This window comes from Rhea americana, unplaced genomic scaffold, assembly GCF_003343005.1.
Source record: "Rhea americana isolate MKP2758 unplaced genomic scaffold, rheAme1 scaffold_61, whole genome shotgun sequence".
Taxonomy (NCBI): Eukaryota; Metazoa; Chordata; class Aves; order Rheiformes; family Rheidae; genus Rhea; species Rhea americana.
The window spans coordinates 3,132,206-3,153,035 of record NW_028186768.1 but is presented as its reverse complement, the minus strand read 5'-3'; the positions used below and the strand labels follow the sequence as shown (position 1 = coordinate 3,153,035).

The window sequence follows — 20,830 nt, the reverse complement described above, 5'->3', positions numbered from 1 at the left end:
ATTCCAAAACGTCTGTKAAGGAAGGGGTGTGAATCACGATCCTTCGCTCATGAATAACGTCTCTTGGATTGCAASCAAAGAATCAAACCTTCCCCTTCCCTCCTTTCACCCCCATCCCCTGTTTTTGCTTATGAGGAGAAAGACTTTAATGAGTGCGACTTAAAGACACTCACGGTCTGTAACATCGCCAGCAAGCCCCATCCACGGCGYGACAATCCCAGGACACATGACAATTCCTCCTCCCCCCCACCCCGACTTATTCCCCGGAGATCCATGAGCCACCTGCTCACAGCTCCAGCGCAGACGCTGCCCTTTGCCACGGCCACCAGCTGAGCCTGGTTTCCGGCCTCTGTAGATATTCTCAGGGTTTTTTCTTGGGAAGTATCTTTGTGCACACACTTCCAGGGCTGCCAGGAAGAGGCACCTCTTCCAGCGAGCACAGCTTCAGGCAGGCAGCTGGGTTTTCACTCAGCGTCCAGCTCCCCACAGACATGAGGAGCCAGAAGCACTTCAGCGCTCATGCACTTGCCTCCTGCCATTTAGACCGGTTGATTCCAAGCTGTGAGGCAAGACAGGATGCACAGCTCAAGCTACTATGCAATGTCAGCCCCGTGCAGCATTTGCTTGGGTTTCTCCATAACTACACTCAAACAAGAAGCAAGGAGAAGTGCATGGGCACACACTCGAGAGGTCTGGAGGAGGTGGGCCAAAGCTACTGCTGGTTCAGCACTGGCACAAAGAGGTGACATAAGGAGAAACTAGACTTAGACAACTAACAATGCAATAGTCGGGGTTTGATCAAGAAAAGAAGTTGAGAAATCCATGCTTTACATCGCAGCAAATGCTCTGAAAGCCTTTCCTATGGGTTGGTCCGGACAGCTGGACTTTGCCTCTCAGACACATGTGCACACAGCCCAATGGCTGCACCCCCCTTGTGTGGGGCTCAACGCATCAGGACTTGGCTAAGAGACCCCTTCTGGGCCAGCACCCCACAGCAGGCACCTCCCTGGTCCSCTCCCAGCAGCCTTCCAATGGCTGCAGAAGTCAGAGACAACAACTGAACTTTGTGCAGAGGCAAGACACATGTAAGGTGCTCCCAAATACTTGGAAGGAGCCATCTCATCCTCTCTCCTGCCTTTAAGAGGCTGAACATAAACCCCCAAGTCATCACCTTGCAGCGCTGGGGATTGCCAGATGGGTCAGACAGCTGCCCTTTCCTTGCTTGGGCAACCAAGGCCACCCACAAGCTATCTTCCCTCTGTCTGGCAGCTTTGGCTGTGCATCTGGCCAAGAGCTGAAAGAATTTTTGGAAAGCCAGAGGGTGCGTGGCAGTCCAGGAAGCTTATACTGGAGCCCACACAGGCGTCTCAGCTCCAGAAAGCTCACAGCGTGCTTTCCCCCAGGCCTCAAGCCAGCAGAGAGGAGCCCCAGCGTCAATCAGCATCCTATAGCAGTGTAAACCAGATCCTCGTCCCCTGAGAGCGGACAATGGCGAGACGAGAGGGCAGAGGTTTGGCCTCTGTGTTTCCCACTCATTCTCAGGTGCTGAGTCTTGTCCTGTCCCCCCTTCTTGACTCCCRGTGAGGAACACACATCCCAGCTGTGACTAGGCCATGGAGGCATGCAGCTCAGCTTGCTTCCACCCCTCCAAGCAGCAAACACCCCTATCCGGGTGTGGGTGCAGACACCCACGGAAAAGAGTTTCAGCAAGTCGGGTGCATACAACAGCAGAGGGACTTTCCTTCACGGGGTGGCGACAGGTCCCTCGTCTCCTTTAGACTCCACTTTCCCACAGGTCCCAAACGCAGTCTTCGCTCTAGGACCCAAGGCTGAAGCATACACATGCATGGTGCTTACCAGGAGCAGCTCAGAGCTCCAGACCCGCAGAAAAGTCCGGACCTGCTTCCTAACGTACTGGCCACACATCCCTCCTTCACGTAGAAATCCCTGAGCACCACAGGCTCCCTCCATAGCTCCAAGCGCCTCAGACTGGTCCCCACTTGCACCAAACATTACCCAGCTCTGCAAGTCACCACCTATGGCCTGGTGCTCTGTGTTTTGCAACTGGCCCAATGCAGAAGCACCTCTCCTGTTGCAGCCCTGGGTTGTCTGGCTGAAGCAGGCTCCAGCAAGCTGCTCCTGTTCCTTGATAGCGAGGCAGGACTGAAGTAAGTTGTCAGCAATAAGTAGTTTGTAGTTGGAGCTGGGTGTCAAACAGCACCCACCAACACCCCTGTTTCTGCCAGGGTTGAGATTCCTGCTGAGCCTCCCAACAGCACTTTAATCAGAGACTTCATCTGCTCCTCTGCCTCTGGGTCTCCCCTCCTTCGCTACAGAAGCATCCTGATGACTAAGATTCACGTGGCATTTCACAGGCTGCAATAAATGGGCTCTACAGCAAGCTAGCTTTCACATGAAGGGGAGAGAAAGGGCTCTGTGTTTCGCAGGGGTGGGACAGACATGCCAAGAGCAGGCTGGATCCGATGGCAGGACTGGCTTTTGGAAGCAAGGAGGGACAAGTTCAGGCTGTACCTTCCTGTGTCCACCCTGCCTTTGCAATGGGAGGGTCCCTAAAGCACCCGGTTGGTTCCTATCTCGCCGCAYCTGTCCTGCACCCCCAACGATGCTCCAGTCAGTGCTGAAAGGCCACCAGGGCCAGGAGGACACTGCCACTCCCAGAGCCAGCACTGCCACAAACTCACAGGAACGCCAAGGTCAGCAGCTCACAAGAGAGAATAACGAGCACAATTTGCTCTCTCCGGCTGACAAACTACTCCCTTGGGGACACCCTAGAAGAGCAAYGAAGAACAAGCAGGCAATGCAGGTTTGTTTTTTTCCCTGAGTCCTGCAGAAGCTGGATCATAACTGAGGACTGCAAAGCCCGCTGGGCGAGAGGCCTCTTTGAGGTAAAACAAGCCGAGAGAGGTAGTTTCTGCCCATCCCTTGTACCAGTTACGCAACAGCAGCAGAACACAACTACCAGAAACCATGGCCAAGCTCCAAACAGTGTCAGCAGAACAGATAGGGGCTTCTGGTTACCTGGGAAGGGAATAAACCTTTCTGAAGGGCCTGGACACTGGCTATGTGGGTACCACCGCCCAAGGCTTATGCACTCCTGTTCTTGCCTACTTGAGATAGCTCAAGGTCTGCCCAGAGCAGCACCACATCAGGAGGTAGTTCTCACCAGCCCTCCCTGCTCCTGGTCTAGCCAGAGGCCTTACTGTAAAGAAGCAGCATCGGCTCCAGCGGTGGCAGCCCACTCCCAGGAAGTCCTGACTCAAGGGCACCATCCTGGCTACCAGCACCAGCTGGATCTCCACTGCTTTGAGACTCACAGTTCTTGCAGTTGTGCCCAATACGGGAAACTTGCTCGTCTGGGACTGCAGTGGCAATGAGACCCAGAGCTCTTGGTTTGCTCTTACATCGCAGCACTTTCTCCAGMAAAGACCATCCTGGTAGCAACTGAGCTTGCAGAAAGCCCTGCCAGCAGGAGTACATGGACAGAGCCCATTTTCTTCATTACCCTTGAAATCACATGAAAATGAGAGTGACGCTTTAAATAGCCAAGGCCATGGCTGGCAGAGTCAGCGGGTTTGGTAGCGGGGTGCTCAGATCCTGCACAGTCACTACTATGCCACACCAGGTGGCTGTACTCGGCAACCAGGATGGCTCCTGGGATAATGACGCATCCCAGGACATTTCCACATGGACACTTGGGAAAGGGCAGCAGGCCAGCAGCCTCCTCCTGCCTGAGGCCTTACCAGAGCAGAAGAGCAGCCAGATATTAACAGGATTGTTAAAGAAGACAAATCTGCATGAGCACAGCCATGCCAAGGAAAAATCAAGGTTGGGATCCCCCAGCTCCACTTCTTCTCCAACTATACGGAGGAAAAGAAGGTGATGAGGAGTAGTCAGCATGGATTCACCAAGGGGAAATCATGCTTAACCAATCTGACAGCCTTCTATGATGGAGTGACTGGCTGGGTAGATGAGAAGAGCAGTGGATGTTGTGTACCTTGACTTCAGCAAGGCTTTCAACACTGTCTCCCATAACATCCTCCTAGGCAAGCTCAGCAAGTGTGGACAGTGAGGTGGATTGAGAACTGGCTGAACAGCAGAGCTCAGAGGGTTGGCATCAGTGGCAGAGTCTAGTTGGAGGTCTGTGGCTAGTGGTGTCCCCCAGAGCTCAGTACTGAGTCCTATCCTGTTCAACTTCTTCATCAATGACTTGGATGAGGGGACAGAGTGCCTCCTCAGCAAGTTTGCTGATGATACCAAGCTGGGAGGCATGACTGATACACCAGAGGGCTGTGCTGCCCTTCAGAGAGACCTGGACAGGCTGGAGAGCTGGGCAGAGAGGAACCTCCTGAGGTTCCACAAGGGCAAGTGCAGGGTCCTGCACCTAGGGAGGAATAACTCCATACACCAGTACAGGCTGGGGGCTGACCTGCTGGAAAGCAGCTCTGTGGAGGACCTGGGAGTGCTGGTGGACAAGAAGTTCAGCATGAGCCAACAACGTACTGTTGTAGCCAAGAAGGCCAATGGTCTCCTGGGGTGCATCAGGAACACTGTTGCGATCGAGGTCACTGTTGGTCGAGGGAGGTGATCCTGCCCCTCTACTGCCCTGGTGAGGCCTCATCTCAAGTACTGTGTCTAGTTCTGGGCTCCCCAGTATGAGAGAGATGTGGAGCTACTGGAGAGAGTCCAGAGTAGGGCTGCAAAGATGATCAGAGAGCTGGAGCATCTGCCCTGTGAGGAACAGCTGCGAGAGCTGGGCCTCTTTAGCCTGGGGAAGAGAAGACTGAGRGGGTGAGGGGGGAATCTTATCAATGTCTGTAAGTATCTGAAGGGARAGTGTCAAGGGAATGAGGCCAGACTCTTTTCAATAGTTGCATGCAACAGGAAAAGAGGCAACAGGAAGTTCCACATGAATATGAAGAGGAATTTCTTTATTAGGAGAGTGACAGAGCACTGGCACAGGTTGCCCAGAGAGGTTGTGGAGTCTCCTTCTCTGGAGATATTCAAAGCCTGCCTGGATGCAACCCTGTCTAACATGCTGTAGGTGACCCTGCTTGAGCAGGGAGGTTGGACCAGATGATCTCCAGTGGTCCCTTCCAGCCTTYCTGATTCTGTGATTTTTCCAGGTTTGGTGAGGCAGGACTTCTTCACTCCCTGGAGAAGGACCTATCACTTGTGTCTTGGGGTTGGGTGGCTGGGAATTTGCAAATGGCCATATTCACATACAGCCAAGATGGGCCAGGACAGCAGTAGCAGCTGCTTCCCCTGAGCTGTCCCCACTTGGCAGCCACGTCAGGAAGGTTTCCTGGCTCTGCACTGCAGAGCCATGCTCCCAGGGAGGCTGCCAGCTCGAGGGAGGATGGGACAAACGGCCCCCTCCCACACTCAGCCTCAGTGCCGGGAAGAGCATCGCTTCCCCGTCTCGCAAGTCCCGCTGCCTCAGGCTCATACCAAGGTCAGGGGGACACTGGATGCAGCTGGATCCACATCGCTGCTACATTGTACAATGTGCACCACGAAAGGCCTCCAGCTGCAGTGATGCTGCCTCCCTTCCCAGCCGTGCACGTGCACTCCCGGAGGACGCGGCCCTGGCTGAGAAGCAGAGTGAAGAGCTTGCCTGGCTCAACCTCCTCCGAGCGTGCTCCTGCGAACGGCCTGGCTGGAAGGTGGGCTCCGCCTGGGAGCCTCGGCAGAGCCGCTCTCCYGATGAAAAGGTGAGCTGAGGCTGTAAATTATAACCCTTCCAAACAGGTTAGGGGAACGAGACACCAAAGCCCAGAAAGCCACACCAAGGCCCACCTATGCCCAAACCCTCACGGCTCCTGCTGCTCGGCCCAGGGATCGGCAAGCGAAGCCAGCTCCAGGTGCGGCCAGCAGCAGAGAGACTCCTGCAGCATAGATGCTTATTTTCACCCCATGATCTTTAACTCTTTTATCACCTGGGCATCTCCTCCCCATCATATCCCCCCAAAGACACCCCAAAACTGAGTTTGGAGATGTCCTTTCCCCTTTCCTGACTCAGTAGGAGCTCAAGTGGGCAGGAAAGGGTTAATGTTTAAGAGAAACAGAGAAATATGGTAAGGTTTACTGCTCCTCTGGTAAAAWGTTGTTTAAGCACAGCTATGGCAAGGGAGCAGAGCTCCCGCAGAGGACTCCTTGGCCTCCACAGAGCCAGTCCCTGCTGCTGGTGGCCAAGACGAGCAGGCTTCCACTCTTGCAAGGCAGGTGGGCTGCAGCAAAGCTCCAGGCTGGGGACACAGGCTGCTAAAATCCTGTAGGAGCTCCATGGAAATTGCTGTGTAGGGAGGCAGGCAAAGTGAGCGTAGGGATTTGGAGCTGCCCCATGGACACATCCCCACAAGGTGCAACCAGCACTGCCACTGCCAGTGGCCACCTCGGAGCGCTCTGGGGCACCTTCCCTGAAGCAGCTAGAAGCCAAACAAGATGATGCAGGAATCCCAGCTCACTTCTCCCTTCCCTGTGACCCAGATGTCCCTGTGTCTGGGCAGGGAACATCAAACTGGCGCTTGCTCAGGACCTCCTGGCTGACCAGGGAGATATCAGAGCCCTGGTTCTGCAGGTCCTCCTCCTGGCTGCAGGATTGGCATCACCTGGAAGACAACCTGTCGCCAAGACCTGCTCTCTCCTTGCTGCATCCCAAGGCAAGGGCAAACCAAGGTAGGGTCCCTCACCATGGGCATYGGTCACTGCCTCCCATCACCCAAAATATCCCCGAGCCTCTGAGCATCCCCCTCCGGGGGCGGAAGCACCCCCACGGCTAGTGGTACCCGGCAGTTGAGCTGTTCCAGCCCGGAGTGGATGCCAAACCACTCTCTCACAACCCGGGGGAGTTTGGAGCACACAGCGTGACACAACCCAACGGGAGCAGTCAGCCAAAACTTCTCTTCAGACCACATCCCGTTTTGTAAGCACTAATCCCAGAGTCCCTTTCACCAGATGCGTTTCTCAGGGAACAGCTATTCCCGGCCTGCCCTTGTTTAACTACACCAGGGAGAGGGGAAGGTGTCTTTGAAACCCAAGCCTTCCCCARGCCCCCTGGACTGATGCACGTAGGATCACGAGAAGAGCCGAGAGCAGCAACGGGGAACGCAGCGCATGAACCACTGGAGTAAAAACCTCCCTGAGATCTGTTCCCCCTGGCCAAAAAAAGAAAAAAAACCTCACTGAATCAGAGCCCTTTGGCCCAGCTCAGCCGTGTCCCCCGCAGCCATGACGAAACCTCGCCTGGCTCATTTCTCCCCGCCGGCCAGGCCTGAGTCACCGGCGGCCAGAGGAAAACCACAGCTGCCGAGCAGGGYCTGGCCGCTGCGGGACAGGCGAGAGTGCCGTGCCTGGTGCCGGGGGGCCACAGGCCCCGCCAGGCGCCCAGCTCCAGCGTGCTCCCCGGGCGATTCCCGGCTGCAGAGCGGTGCCCCGAGGCGGGCTGSAGGGCCGCCACCTCCTGCGGCTGCGCCGGGTCGCTCTCTCCTCCTTAGCGACCGCCGCTGCCGAAGGCTCGAGCCCTCTCCGAGCTCTTCCGCGCCGCTCTAGGTGCCAAGGCCACCGCAGCGCTGCCGTGCCCGGCGGCTGCCCGCGAGGACGAGGGCAAGCGCAGCCGGGCGCCCCGGCCGGCTGGGGAGGCTCGCTCCAGCCCCCGGCCGCGCTCGCTGCCGCCGCCGCGGGGAAGGAGTTAATCGGTCAGTGACTAGCGAGCAGGGAAGGGCTGCTGGAGAAGGGGACGGGGCGGGTGAGAAGGCGCCCAGATTCCCGGCAGCCCCAGAGCGGATGGCATTGAGAGACACAACCCTCCCGCGCTGGCACTTCTCCGCCTCCAGCCCTTGCAGTTTACACCTCGGAGAGGCGAAGAATGGACGGAAGCCGATTTCCAGCGAGATAAACCGGGGCAAAAACAACAGGGCCCCGCTCACCCGGCCAGCGGGGTGCTGGCGGTGCCCTCCCCGGCCGGGGTGCCCAGCTCAAGGACGGCCCGCGGCGCCCGGCCCGCTCTTCCCCCAGCCGCGCCACCGCCGTGCCCAGCGCCGCGGGGCAAGCGGAGCTCTCGGCTGGTCCCACGCATCCTGTTTACACGGGGCCAGGGCGAGCGGAGCCTCCCGGCTCGGCCGTGGCGCCCCGCTGCCCGGCGCCGACTTTCCCACGCCAGCCACCTCCCTCTGCCGTCGCCGGGCTTCCCGGCTGGGCAGGAGGACGAGGAGCCCACCTCGGCCAGCCTCCTGGGCTGGAGGGGCAGGGCACGCAAGCGGGGAAAGGGCCACCAGCTGGGTGGGCGACGGGCATCCTCCGAGGCCCGGGAAACGCGTGCAGCTGATGAGCAACAGCCGGCGGAGGCGGCACGGGAATAGCCACGTTCGCCGCTGGCGATGCTCCATTGGAGCCTCGGCTCTCGCCCCGGGGACACCCCGGGCCCTCGGTGCCATCTCCTGCCCCCAGCTCCCTCCAGCCAGGGCACCTCCACACCAGGGCTGCACTGGGGCAACTGGGACGCGGCAGCAGGCCGGGGCGCATCGCCGCCCTGCTCCGACAGCTCCGCGATGGACAGCGTCGCCGAGCTCGGGAGCTCTCCCGCGCTGCCGGCGGCCCCCGAAGGGTTAAGCTCCAGCCGGCAGTTTAGGATTTCAGGAATTTGAATCTCTGCTCAGTTAATTTCCATCCAGAAAACACAAACTCCTTCACGTGGGCCTGACTCAGCTCCCAGCATGAGCGTCCCCCCCCCCGCAAGAGCCGGGGTTTTCCGGGCGACGCGCGCGGCAGGCAGGGAGGCGAGCGCCGGCCTCCGCGCTGCCTCCCCAGCGGCGACCGGAGAGAGCGGCACGAAACAGCCCGAAAAAGGGTTTGCGCCCGATTAAAGCAAAAGGCTGCGGCCGACCCAGCGCGCGCACGCGTTTTCCCCTCTCGTAAGGGCTGGATGAACCCAAAACCGAGGAAACCCCGACATGCCAAACTGGGGCGGTGGAGTGGGGTAAGGGCCAAGAGAGTTTCCCCCTCTCTTACGTTCCCATTTAAGAATAAAACTCATGAAACCGGTGCATCCAACCAGCCTACAGGCAGCCCTCGCCCCGTTYCTGCTCGGGCTTTATCGCGATTTAGATTAAGTTTATCTCGAGCCAGCTGGGAGCAMACGGAGCGCGGAGGCCGGCCTCGGCCGCCTGCGCAGGCTCTCTGTGCCCCCTTATCAACGGGCTACACCCAAGTTCAAGCAGCTCAGACAGGGCTCGCTGCGGATAACCAGGGGCAGGACAGGGATGTCCAGGCTGCTCCGGGGCTACAACTGTGCAGACTTCTGCAGACTAACATCTTCCAAAAAAATAATAACAATAATTAAAAAAAAATTTAAAAAAGAGTCAGATCCAGCTTAGAACCACGGCACGGGTCAGAAGGAGAGGGCTGCGCTCTGCAAAGGGACGTCTCCTGCGGCCACCCATGCTCGCTGCCCAGGTCACAGCCCCAGCGGGTGCTGCGCGGCTCCATAGCTGGCAGAGCTGGAGATGATCTAAGCAACCGTTTGCCCTCTGACTAATGCTCCTCTCGGGAAGGGTGAGAAGGAGGGGGGCTGAGGAGGAGGAAGAGATGAGACAGCAGAGCCTCAGAGGAGAAACCAGATGGGCCCAGGCCTGAACTGGTTGATCCTCTGTTGCAGTGTCTTAGCCACGCATGGCTCTGCCCCAGGATGAGTCAGAGGAGCCTGTTGTGCCAAGCCAGCTTCGACACAGATGGCATTGCTGCCGGACAGCGCGTTGGCAGGCTGGAAAAATCTCTGCTGGGGCACCAAAGCCCAGCCCAGCCCTGCAACGGGGTGCAACAAGGCTGCCAGAGCCTGTCTTGGGGAGAAAGGGGCCTGCTTGCTCCGAGACCTGCTGCACGGGCTGGGGCAACGGGTGCTGAGCCGTAATGGGGTCTGCATGCTGCTTACGGCGGACAGCTGCAGGCGGGCTCCAAGGGGCTCAGAGCCCGCGAGGTCGGTTTGGGCAACAGGCCACCCACTGCTTCCCCGCACCCAAGGGCTGCCTCCCCGAGAGGGGCACCAGCACCCCATTAGCTGGAGCACCGCAGCTTTCCCCCAGCACCGCTGGAGATGCGGCACCACAGAGCCAGCTGGACAGAGACCCCCGGTGTCCGTCCTTCCCTCTGGAGGAGGTATTCCCCCACAGGGACACAGTGCTAMCCCCCAGAGCTGCTCCTACCCTCTCTCAGAGCACCTAATCCAGAGCTGCCGCACCCAGYCGTGGAAGTTTCATAACACCGATCCCCTCCCAGCCAAAAGCAAATAAACCTGCTAAAGCCGAGTTTTGCTCAACACATTCACAGAGGGATGCATCTAAAGCAGACCGCAAAATCCACTGGGGAAAAAAATAAAACAGCAAATTAAGCAGCTTCTCTGTGGCCTAGCAGCAGGCAAACCCCCCGATGGTGTTCTCAACCACGCTTTGGACACAGTGCCGGCATGGCAATGAGCATCAGGGAGCTTCAGAGGGGCAGAGAGGGCTTGCAAAGCCTTCACCTGTTGTTTCCAGTATGGCAGCAGGTCCCCTCGCCACCGCAGCGCTCCCAGCCCTGGGAGCCCCTGCCCTGTCGGAAGCAGCTCGCTACGTCCATGGAGCGTCTGCCACGACCTGTGGGAACCCAGCAAGCTGCAAGTAGGCCAGCGCAAGGCAGATTCCAGACGCTTGGATTATCTGCACCCTCCAGACAAGCAGCCGTCTAGGAAGTCAAATCCCAGGGACCAGCTCCACTCCTCCAGTTCGAGGTGGCATCCAGCCCAGCCAAGAGAGGGATTAGAGTCCTGCTACGTGACTGCCTGTGTTTTTCCGCAGTGTGGATGCCTGTCTCCTGCTGCTCCCCAGGAACACGGCTGCTCTGGAGCTGCGTGTAAGGAATGTGCATTTGAATAACAAACAGCTTTTGGAGCCTTTGAATCTCTCCCAAAAAGCCGGTCATGGCCGGACTGAGCCCAGGTATGGGTGAGCTGGAGCAACATATTCAAGATTCCTCAGAAATGGAGTCCTCTTGCATCAAAGGCATGTGAAGCACCTGCCCTTAACCAGGGGCTTTCCTGCACCAGATAAGCCCAGCTGCATGACAGGGGCAAGAGGAAATATCCCCCATCCTCCCTAGGAACATCCCTCTCAACTCTGCCTGAGCTGGGCAAGACCTTCTTGCTCCGAGCACAGCCACTCCCTGGAGGCCCAGGATATAAAACCAGAAGAGGTGCTGGYATGATGAGTTGATGAGAAGAGGTAGTAAGCATCCCACCACACCGTCCTATCTCACCAGCCTTGCCTTTGGGGCCAGTGCTCTACAGCCATGGTCTACACATACCCATAAGTGCACTCAGAACACCTCCATGGAACAGCTCAGAGACCTCCTACCTGATGGCGGGCAAGTGTCTCAGCCAGATTTTCAAAACCCACCAGTGTTCACCCAGCATGAAGCCAAGCAAAAGCAGAGCTGTGCTCTTCCAGATGTGACTGCTGATGGCAGCACCAAGGTATTTCAGAGTGAGAATGGCACAGCTGTTCCTTCCCCAGGCTACAAAGGCAGCCCAATCCCAGGTCAGCCAACTCCAAGCTCCTAATGGGAGATACCACCCCAGCCCAAGCACTGGAAGAGCAGCAGAGCACAGATGGAGACAGAGGATCAGCCAGCCTGCCAGCAGGTTACCTACAATAACCCTGCACATCCCTTGTTCCATGCAGGGTCCTAAAGACCCAGGTAGCACCCACAAGCCAGGCTGATGAAGGGCCGCCAGCGCTCAGCTGCACAATGTGCTCTCACTTYGTGGTCTGTCCTCTACTCAGAGGTGCTACCCCTGCAGCAGAGTGGGAACCAGCTTGATTCCTCCCCAGAAAGGCCCTGCTCTACTACCAGCACTGGACCTTTGGGATCATTGCTTAAGATCAAGCGTGGCCCATGTGGCTGAGTAAATGCTGCAACTGAAGCAACGTCACACTACAGCATTGCGTGCTGTTAGTAGCTTCCTTTGGTCACCTGTATCCGAGCCTTGGCATTTGGGAAATCACTGGCCACTTCTCCAGGGCCAAATATTAGAGGGGTCACAGGACGCTTCAGGCCCCCAGGCTGGGAGAATATCTGCCAGACATATTTTGGGGAGCAGCCCAGCTAATCACTCCATGTAGGTCCCTATATCTCCCAAGCTCCAAAGCAAACTGCAACATCGCTCCCTCTCCCAGTCTTTCACACTCCAGGTGTCAGGGACAGCAACAGGCCCAGGAGGAGGTTTAAAGACCTTCCTCTGAGACATCATGGCAATTGCTTCTRCCAGCCGAGCAGAATCAGATCTCACAGGCTGTGCCTGCATCCTCTGCCCTCCCCACGGCAGGACGAGCAGGCTGCCCCCCCTTCCTCCCTCATGCACTTAATCCTGGAGAGAAGATCTCAACCTGGCATGCTTTTCCATCTGCTGAGTGGCTTGTGCCAGCAGGAAACCCAATCCAGCACTGGGGGAGGAGACAAAACAAAGACTTTTATGTACATCAGAAAAGAGGTATTTGAACAAAAACAACTCTGAGCCTGTTTTCAGCTCTGTCACAGACCTTGGTGCTGGAGATTTTCCTATTGCCTGTCCTACCTGCTGCTCATCTGATTCCCAGGGAAGACAAAGCCCTCTCAGATTTCGCTCTCCAGTGCCAGGCATGGAGTCCCTGGGCACAGCCAGCCCCCTCTGCCCAGCGTCCCAAYCCAAGCCCGTACACATGCAATGGGCAGGAGCTTCCCTCCCATGCCTGCTCCCCTCCTCAGACTTCTAGCTTTGATGGTGATGCCCCAGCCAACATCCACACAGCACCTTGGGGCCAACCAGCCCACAGCAGAACCCCAGGGAGCAGCTCAGCCCCGTTTCCCAAGCCTCCTGCACAAAACCAAGGCACACGGTGAGGGAGGGAGAAGCGCCAGTGCTCCCACAACAAGGTGCTCATTTGGGACATGTCCTCCCAGGCTGAGGAGGTTCAGCCAGCAAATCCAGAAGTGCAACATCCTTCTCATAAACCGGCATGAGCCACGGGCTGGCACCCAATGGTGAAGACCAAGAGGGCGAGCGCAGCACGCCTCCCAGCCCGCACAGCCTCAGCCCTGCCCTCGCGGCCGGTGAGCTGGGCTGGTGCAGAGCATCACTGGCTCCTTCCTCGCTCCAGGAGGCAAAGCAGCAGCCAGCAGGTCGAAGCCTTTCCTAGGTCTCCCTCCATGAAGACAAAGCTCTCTCCTGTCCTAAGCAGTGGTCCAACACACGCTGGGGATGGAGAAGGGGCTCTGGCTGCTTCTCCTGGCTAAGCAAACACCAGGACAGGTGCCCCAGGGAGACTCTGCTCAACTCGGCTGTGCTGCAGCGGAGTCACCCCTGCTGCAGGGGGAAGGAGGTCCTCCTCCATGTCCCCTCCAGGCTGAGCCTGGGACAAACGCAGGAGAGCATCCCTGCATCTCTCGGGAACACCAGGGGCTGGGGAGAGGAGGAGCTGAGCCTGAAACTCAGCTGAGAGCCCTCCGCAGGCCCTTGGGTTGGTCCAGTGATAGAAAAGCACCCCGCACACCAGGATCCCCCAGCACTGCAACATCAGACACCCCAATCTGGAGACCAAGCAAGGGAAGCACAGCCCAGGGAAGGGATTTCCCAAACGTTTGCCTCTCTCCTGCCCCATAAATCACTGCAGTGGCTGGCTTTGAGCCCTGGTATCTCTCCACAACCCTGCTGTGAGCTCTCCACCACCYCCTCCCTGGGATCGATGTGCTCCTGCTCGCCTGCCCAAGCCTGCGGCAGAGCAGAACAAGCCACTTGCTCCAGCCTCTCACTCGGCTTGGGAAGACTTGCCACACAGGGACGATCACCAAGACATCCATGGGACAGGCCCTGGAGCACAGGGACAGGCCCTGGAGCCTTGCACTCCACCCCGACAGCCCTTGTCTGCAGGGATGGTGCATCCCACAGAGAAATCCCGTAACCAGACTCTTGAGCAGAGCATGACAGGGGCCTGGTCCAAGGTGGCAATGAAGGAASGGGATCTGGAGCCACCCTGCCCATTTCCAGCCCTATTGCAGCATCCCATAATGAGCCTATGTTTCACCACCAGCTCCTGATAAGCATAAGCAACTGCTGCCATGGGAAGTTGATGAGAAGCAAGGCATGACCCAAAAAGCTGTACACTGCTCCCGGACGGAGATCCCAGCTCCCAGGAAGTCAAATGTGCAGCAGGTCTCCCAGAAGGAGGATAAGCACCTGCTTCACCCCTGCAGCCAGGAGCCTGCCAAAGCATCCGTAGTGACACCAGGTCTGGTCCCACAGCCCGATTTTCAGAAAGCCTCACTGCATGTCCCCAGGTAACCTCAGCCTTCGGTGGTATTGCCTGCACCCCTCACGCCCTGCTGACACCAGGGGCCAAGATGCCCAACCCATGGTGACAGAAGGCTCTTTGCTACAGTTTGTCGCATGGACGAAGCTGGTGACACAGCATGAGCAGCTCTGTCCCCTGCCGAGCCCAGCCCTTGCATGCACCTGGCAGCAGTGGCACTGCCCCGCACCGCACGCTGTCAGCAGAGCCGCTGCGGGAGGCAAGGCCAGAGCAGAGCCACTCTCTGCAAACAGGCTTCCTCCTCCTGAGCCTTCTGCAGCACTGGAAGGAGAGGAAGGAATAAAACTCCACCTTTTCCCCCTTTTTAAAGGGAAAGGGCAACAGCATCCAGCGCAGATCCCTGCTCCGGCTGGCAGGGCACGATGCCCTCCCTAACCCCCGTGGCAGGGATCTRCCCCCCTGCCAGCACCCAGGCTCCCAGCACTGCTCCTGGGGGCTCCGACCCCCTCGGATATGGGTGAACTGGACCCAGGGCTGGACATCCACATCAGGCAGACCCAGGCGAGGAGTGGAGGGAGGCAGCACTGCTGTCCCAGCTCGCTCCAAGCAAGTGAGGCCTGAAAACAGATGCCAGGGAGCCAGGACCAGCTCCTGCTCCAGCCCTGGCACCGGTGCCCCTCTGGCACGGGCTTTGGCTAAGCGCTGGCTGAGACAGGGCAGCATCAGGCGCCCTGCAGGAGACGAGGTATCGGCCCCACCAGGGAGGGAAGGCAGTGCGAGCCAGGAGCAGGTTTTTCCCCAGGGCTCGGCACGGGCGCGTAGGCAGGGCCAGGAGGGCTGCCGTCTCCTGCCCACGTGGGAAGGGACCCGCCACGCTGACGGCACAAGAGGCCCCTGCAGCCCCAGTACRGAGCTGCCAGGTTTCCCCTGCCCCAACACGCTGCATCTGTGCAAGCCCCGTGCCCAAACACGACAGCTGCTGCATAAGCCCCAGCTTGCCAGAACCAGMCGTTGCCCTGTGGCAGGAGGTCCCAACGTGCCACAGGAGTCATTTCTTCCCACCGTGAAAGAAGAGCCACGCTCCATTATGAGAAACCTCTCGATCTCCTCAAACATAYAGCACTTTTCATGGCTGATCCAAGACATCTCAGGGCTTCATCCAACTCAAAGCCCCACACCGTGCCCCACATGAGGATGGCTGAGCCCGTGGAAGGTCACAGCTTTGTCATGTTGGCCAAGGAGGCTTTGCTCACACCAGCTCGCTGCATCAATCCACCATACTGAGATTGGTTTAGGTTTTGAGCCCAAGCTACTGCCTCAAAACCAAGGCTGGGGCCTTTCACCACCAGCAACAGCTTCCCATGCTGGCTGCAGATAATCTGTGATCAACTCTAGGAAACGAGCGTCACGCTTAAGGAAGCCGCAGCGAGCCCCCTCCTGCTCCCACAGCGAGCCCTGGCTGAGGCACGGCTAGTTGATCCCTCAGCCCCGGTGGCCAGGCAGCTATCAGCAACCTCCTCGAGCCTCCCCAAGGCATCCTGCAGCGAGCAGACTTTTGGCCTTTCCTGGGCAGCTCCRGACCAGACCCCACGGCCTGTCCCAGCAGCACAGAGCAGAACTCCCTGGGTGCCTGCCTTGAGCCCACCGCTGCAGCCACATCGCAGGGGCTCGCACCCCTCCGCAAGCCTGGCTGTGCAACGGAGATACTCAGCACCAGCAGGGACCTCGTGGGCTTGAGCCTGGCCACGGTGGGCAGGGAGAGACCGTCCACGCCAGAATTACCCCTGTGGACACCAACATCCTCAGTTCCTCCAAGGCCACGGACACTATCACTAGTGCAGGCAGCACTCAGCTCTTGATATTTTACTCTTGTTACTCCCCAGCTGGCATATGAAATCCCACCCTGCCTGCTCCAGGGAGGGCTGAAGACTGGGACAAGCCTTATTTGAGCAAAAAGGCTGCAAGTTCAGCATGGAYGGGGAGGCACAGTATCACCTTCACCACATCTGTGTGGGCTGCTGCCTGCAGGAAGCCCAACCCCGTCTCTCCCTGAATTAACAGCCAGTTCATTTAGCAATTAACAGGCTGGCGACTCAGGGGTTGCCAGAATGACGTGGGAGCTCACTGGGACCCTCCCTGTGCTGCCTCCCACTTCCCCATTCTTCTGGGCACAGAGGCACCCAGCATCTCCGCAGCATTTGCGCTGGCCCCTGGCAGCCACAGGCCCCCACCCAGTGATGTCGGCCCACGGCAGCCACCAGCAGCACGGAGCCAGGCGRCGTTGCAGCTCCTCCCAGCCCACCAGAGCACTGGGTTGAGGAGCTGGCTAGGATGCAGCCACACACAACTCGTTATTTGGACAGGGCACAGCCAGCGCAGCCCATGAAGCACAGCAACTGGTCTGCAGGACACCAAGTCCTGCTGGTTCCACGTCCATGACATCCTCCACCCCAGCCTTTATTGCCCTGGGCAGAGAAGGCAACTGCATAAAAAACCTAAAGCACTCAGCTATACCGCTTCTTGCATGGGAGCCTTGGCAGRATACTCCACGCCAGCCTCCCCCGCGCTTGGCCAACGACTGCCGCACACCAGCCCGCACTTCAGCCAGGGACCCTTGTGCAAGGCAGGTGGAGACAGTCCCTGCTCCAGCCAGTGGGGCAAGTCAGGAGCAACTACCAACCCACAGAGGAGAGGAAGAGCAGGAAGGCAGCCAAAGGGTGTTGGCGAACAGGCTTTGGTGACTCAGGCCAAGACGATGTCCGACAGTACCTTCCCGTGCTGCAGGCTGAAGCAGGGCAGTAGAAGGAAGCACTTACCAGCTCCCCTGTCACTGCAGCTCCCCAGGTCTGCGCATGGTCACCAAGACCTTGAGGAGCAAGAACAGCAGCACTCCCTCCAAACCATCCTGGCTTAAATCATGCCACCCCAGCAATGGCARAGCCCTTTGGTTGCCCTGTGAGCATCAAGGCAGCTGGGAGCCCAGCCGAGACTTGCCGGTGCTGCATCAGGGATGCTGTTTGCACGCCTGCTCAGACAGCAAGAGTGCAGGGTGCAGATCTGCCTCTCTCACCCTGCACGTGGCTGGTGTGGCAGATTGGATGAGGCTGARCCTCTGCCAGTAAGGCCCATGCTCCCAAAGCAGAGGGAGAAAAGACCCTGGCGCTGAGCTGCCAGCACACAAGTCATGCACTCACTCAGCTAGTGGCCTCCATGGGAAACTGGCACCAGCCTCACCACAGCCACCTCCACGCAGGCTGAGACGGGCTGTGGGACCTGCTCAGCGCAGCTTTTACTGCAGAGGTTTCCATGCAGAGGGGGCTGCACAGTGTGCTAAGACCTGTCGTCTCCTCCCTCCCGTTTTTAGCCCACCTGCAGGCTCTGACCTGCTCAGCTCTCTGCTGCCCAGCAGGGATGAAGGAAGAGGGCCCAGCCCGTCACCAAGCTCCCCAGCGGCGATGCTGCTCCTGCGCTCGCTCCCCACCCAGCTGGGTGAACACAGCTGCAGCCACGAGGACCCAAGCAAAGGATCTGGGGTCAAGAGAGCTCCTGTCTCTCCTGCACGGACAGGTCACATTGGCCTGGCAGCCGGCCACACTCTTCCGGCCTCCCCATGTCCCAGAGCAGGGGGGACAGGTGGCAACTCCAGCCCTTTGGAATCTCCCCTTTGGAAGGCGGACTGGATGGTGGCCCTCACCTGAGGACATGGCTCCTTGTCGCAGGTGCAAAGAGCAAAGCACAAGCCCAGGGCAACCTAGCTGCTCTCCATACCAGAGCCACCTTCCCGCAGGAGCCGGCAGCCTCAGCCCGGGCACCGCCGGGGTGCGCACGGCTTTCTCGGGGTGCCATCTCCTCAAGGGCTCCACGTAAACCCAGCCAGGCCCAGCACTTGGGAGCTGGCTGACAACACTGTCTCGCACGACGGCATGGTGCTGCTGCCTGCAAGCGTTGCCGACATCTCCTTAATTGGGGCAGCAGCGCATGGAGCTGGCCGAGCCGCGCAGAGCCCCCGTGCCCTCTCCAACTGCTGCTTTGGGAGCTGCTAGGAGCAGCAGCAGCGAAGAACAGGCCAGGCTAGAAGGAAAGCCCTGCGTTTTTCCTGACGAGTTGCTTTGCATGCCTGGCTGCAAGTTGTGCCTTGCCTGCGTGGTTACGGCCCCTCCCACCTCTGCAGGTCTTTTACCCAACGAGGAGGCCAGATCACAAAGTGGAGAGGTGTTTATTTAAACCAGTGGGCTTCAGCCCTTCCCAGAAGGTGGGCCCAGTGAGGTTTCCCAGTACAGGTCCTCCCCACACACACAAAACTTCAGAGCTGTAGCTTGGCACAGAACACRGAACAAGCACAATCTCCACAATCCTATTTCACTGACCTCTGAAAAATCATCTGCAGCTCCCCGGACCCCCTGAGCATGGGGTGAAACTCATGGTGGAATACCCTGGTCCTCAACAAAGTGAAATTGTTCAGTCTTGCCTTGCAAAAACCTACATTTCTGCCCCAGAGAGAGACAGATTCCTGCATAGCAAAATCCAGCTGAATCTCCGACTTGTTATATTTCAAGGACTGTTCAGGAGTAAGACCACAGGCTTGAACGTGAAGTGGTTTCCTAACAGAGAATCAGTGAGTTAAAGGGAGATATGGGATGTGCTTTGGACCTGAACGTGCTGGAGAGAGGCAGTATTTCAACACAGTGTTTAGTGAAGACACAAGTCGGCTTAGCCGTGTCCTCTTGCAGACTGGGAGATTAGACAAGTCTAGCTTTAATTATGCAGTATGAAAACCAACAGCTTACTAAAAGCTCTCCTTGAAAGCTAGCAAACCTGCTGGAGTCCCACTGAGCCGCATACCACACAAGCATTCCTGCGAGCCGGCCGGAGGAAGGCTCAGCTTGGCCAGCAGGATGACGCTCCACCTTAAGCAGCAAGTTCTCCGTACTCAGCAACTCAACAGCATGAGTTGGAGCAGGATCCTTTAATATCGTGGCAGCTGCAATATGCCATTCCTGGAGCTGCACCTTGGCACACGGTGCTTCTTATGGTTCACCAACCCTAATTAGAAAGTCCTTGAGAACAAGGACTTCAGAGCCATTCATGTTATTTATGATGGACACGGAGAAAAGATATGGCAGAGCCGCCCCTAAAAYGCTGAAACTTCCCAAGCACCTGAGCTCACTGTAACGCACACAAGGTCCTATGTTCAGCCACCTTCCTCCGTGCCACCTGACTAGGTAGAGCTATCGGGGGAGCAGGGGTGAAGACTTGCTTAGCTAAGCAAAGTAGGGGGGTTTCTGCAAACTCAACTGGCCTGGGAAGCTGCAACTGAGGCCTGAGAAAGAAAGGGCTTGGAGGTCCGATCCTGCCACTTGGCAGTCCTGGCAAACACCTCACAAATGACCAAACCCAGTCCGAGGAGGGAAGGCAGGAACAGAGCCTGAGGCGCAGCGCCCCGACCCCGCTCGCCAGGGCCAGGTGGGTGACTGCGGGCTCCGACCAGCCGCCCTCCTGGCCCCTCCGCGGCTGCCCTGCACAAACCCAGCACTGTCCAGAAGCCATAATCCCACGTTCAGCAAATCATGGGCAGCACTAATCAGACATCCTGCTCTCGAGGCCGGAGGCACTTCAGGGCAGACGCTGCGGCCCGGGGCGGCCAGGGGACAGGCAGGGCTTTCAAAGAGCACATTGTCACCCTCCCTCGCAGCATCCCGCTCTCCCCCCGGCGGCGGCRGCCGYGGGACTGCTGCGTCCTGCCTGTGCCGGGGCAGACCCGGGGCACGCCAGGAGCGCGGCCAGACGGTCCTTCACCCCGAGCCTTTGGGGGCTTCTCCAGGAGAAAAGCTCAGCTCCAGGCCCAGCAGCAGCAACCCCCTCTGAGGCCGGGTTGTTTGTGGTTTCCCTGCTGGCGTACAGGACCCAGCTTGCCAGCATCTCCCTCCCCTTCCCTACGCGCAGCCCGGGAGAAGCTCAGCGCATTAACACGCTCTTCCTCCCTGCAGCCAACACAAACAGCCCCGCACAACCGAGCCTTTCACTTGGGAGGCAGACAGACAGACAGACACCTTGGGTGTCCCCCCTGCGCCTTGCGCAGACGGGCGGCTTCCAGCAAAGGGACGGGGAGGAGGCAAAACACAGGGGAACTGCAACGTGGTACATTGGCAAGAAAAGTTTTAAGGCTGCTGCAAGCACGATCGCTGCTGGCAGAGGGGAAAGCAGGCAGAGAGGGGGCTCCCCAGTGCCCAACCGGGACGGGGGAGGGGGAGTCGCAAAGGCCCCGTRCCCACCTCGCCCCCACAGTTTGCTAGAGGGGATGGGCAGGGTGCAAAGCGCTGCCCCCCCCCAACACTCCCGACGGCTGCAGGAGGAAGCCTCCGCACGCCGCGGAGTGCAGCTCGCCCGCCGGGGCGCTCACCTGCGATGTGCTGGCGGCGGCCCTCGTCCAGGTGAGCGGAGACCACATCTCCCATGGCGAGGCGAGCGGTGACCGTGCCGGGGCGCGGAGCGGGGCG

The 20,830-nt window shown here is 58.5% G+C and overlaps 1 protein-coding gene across 1 annotated transcript in view; it reads right to left on the bottom strand.

Moving 5' to 3' along the window:
- NIBAN2 (niban apoptosis regulator 2) overlaps nucleotides 1–20,824 on the bottom strand; it is a 46,923-nt gene extending 26,099 nt beyond the window's left edge. Inside the window, exon 1 of the mRNA XM_085320134.1 lies at nucleotides 20,734–20,824. Within this exon, the coding sequence (XP_085176260.1) occupies nucleotides 20,734–20,788 (55 nt within the window). The 5' untranslated portion in view covers nucleotides 20,789–20,824. The remainder of the gene's footprint in view (nucleotides 1–20,733) is intronic.
- Between the last annotated feature and the right edge of the window lie 6 nt (nucleotides 20,825–20,830).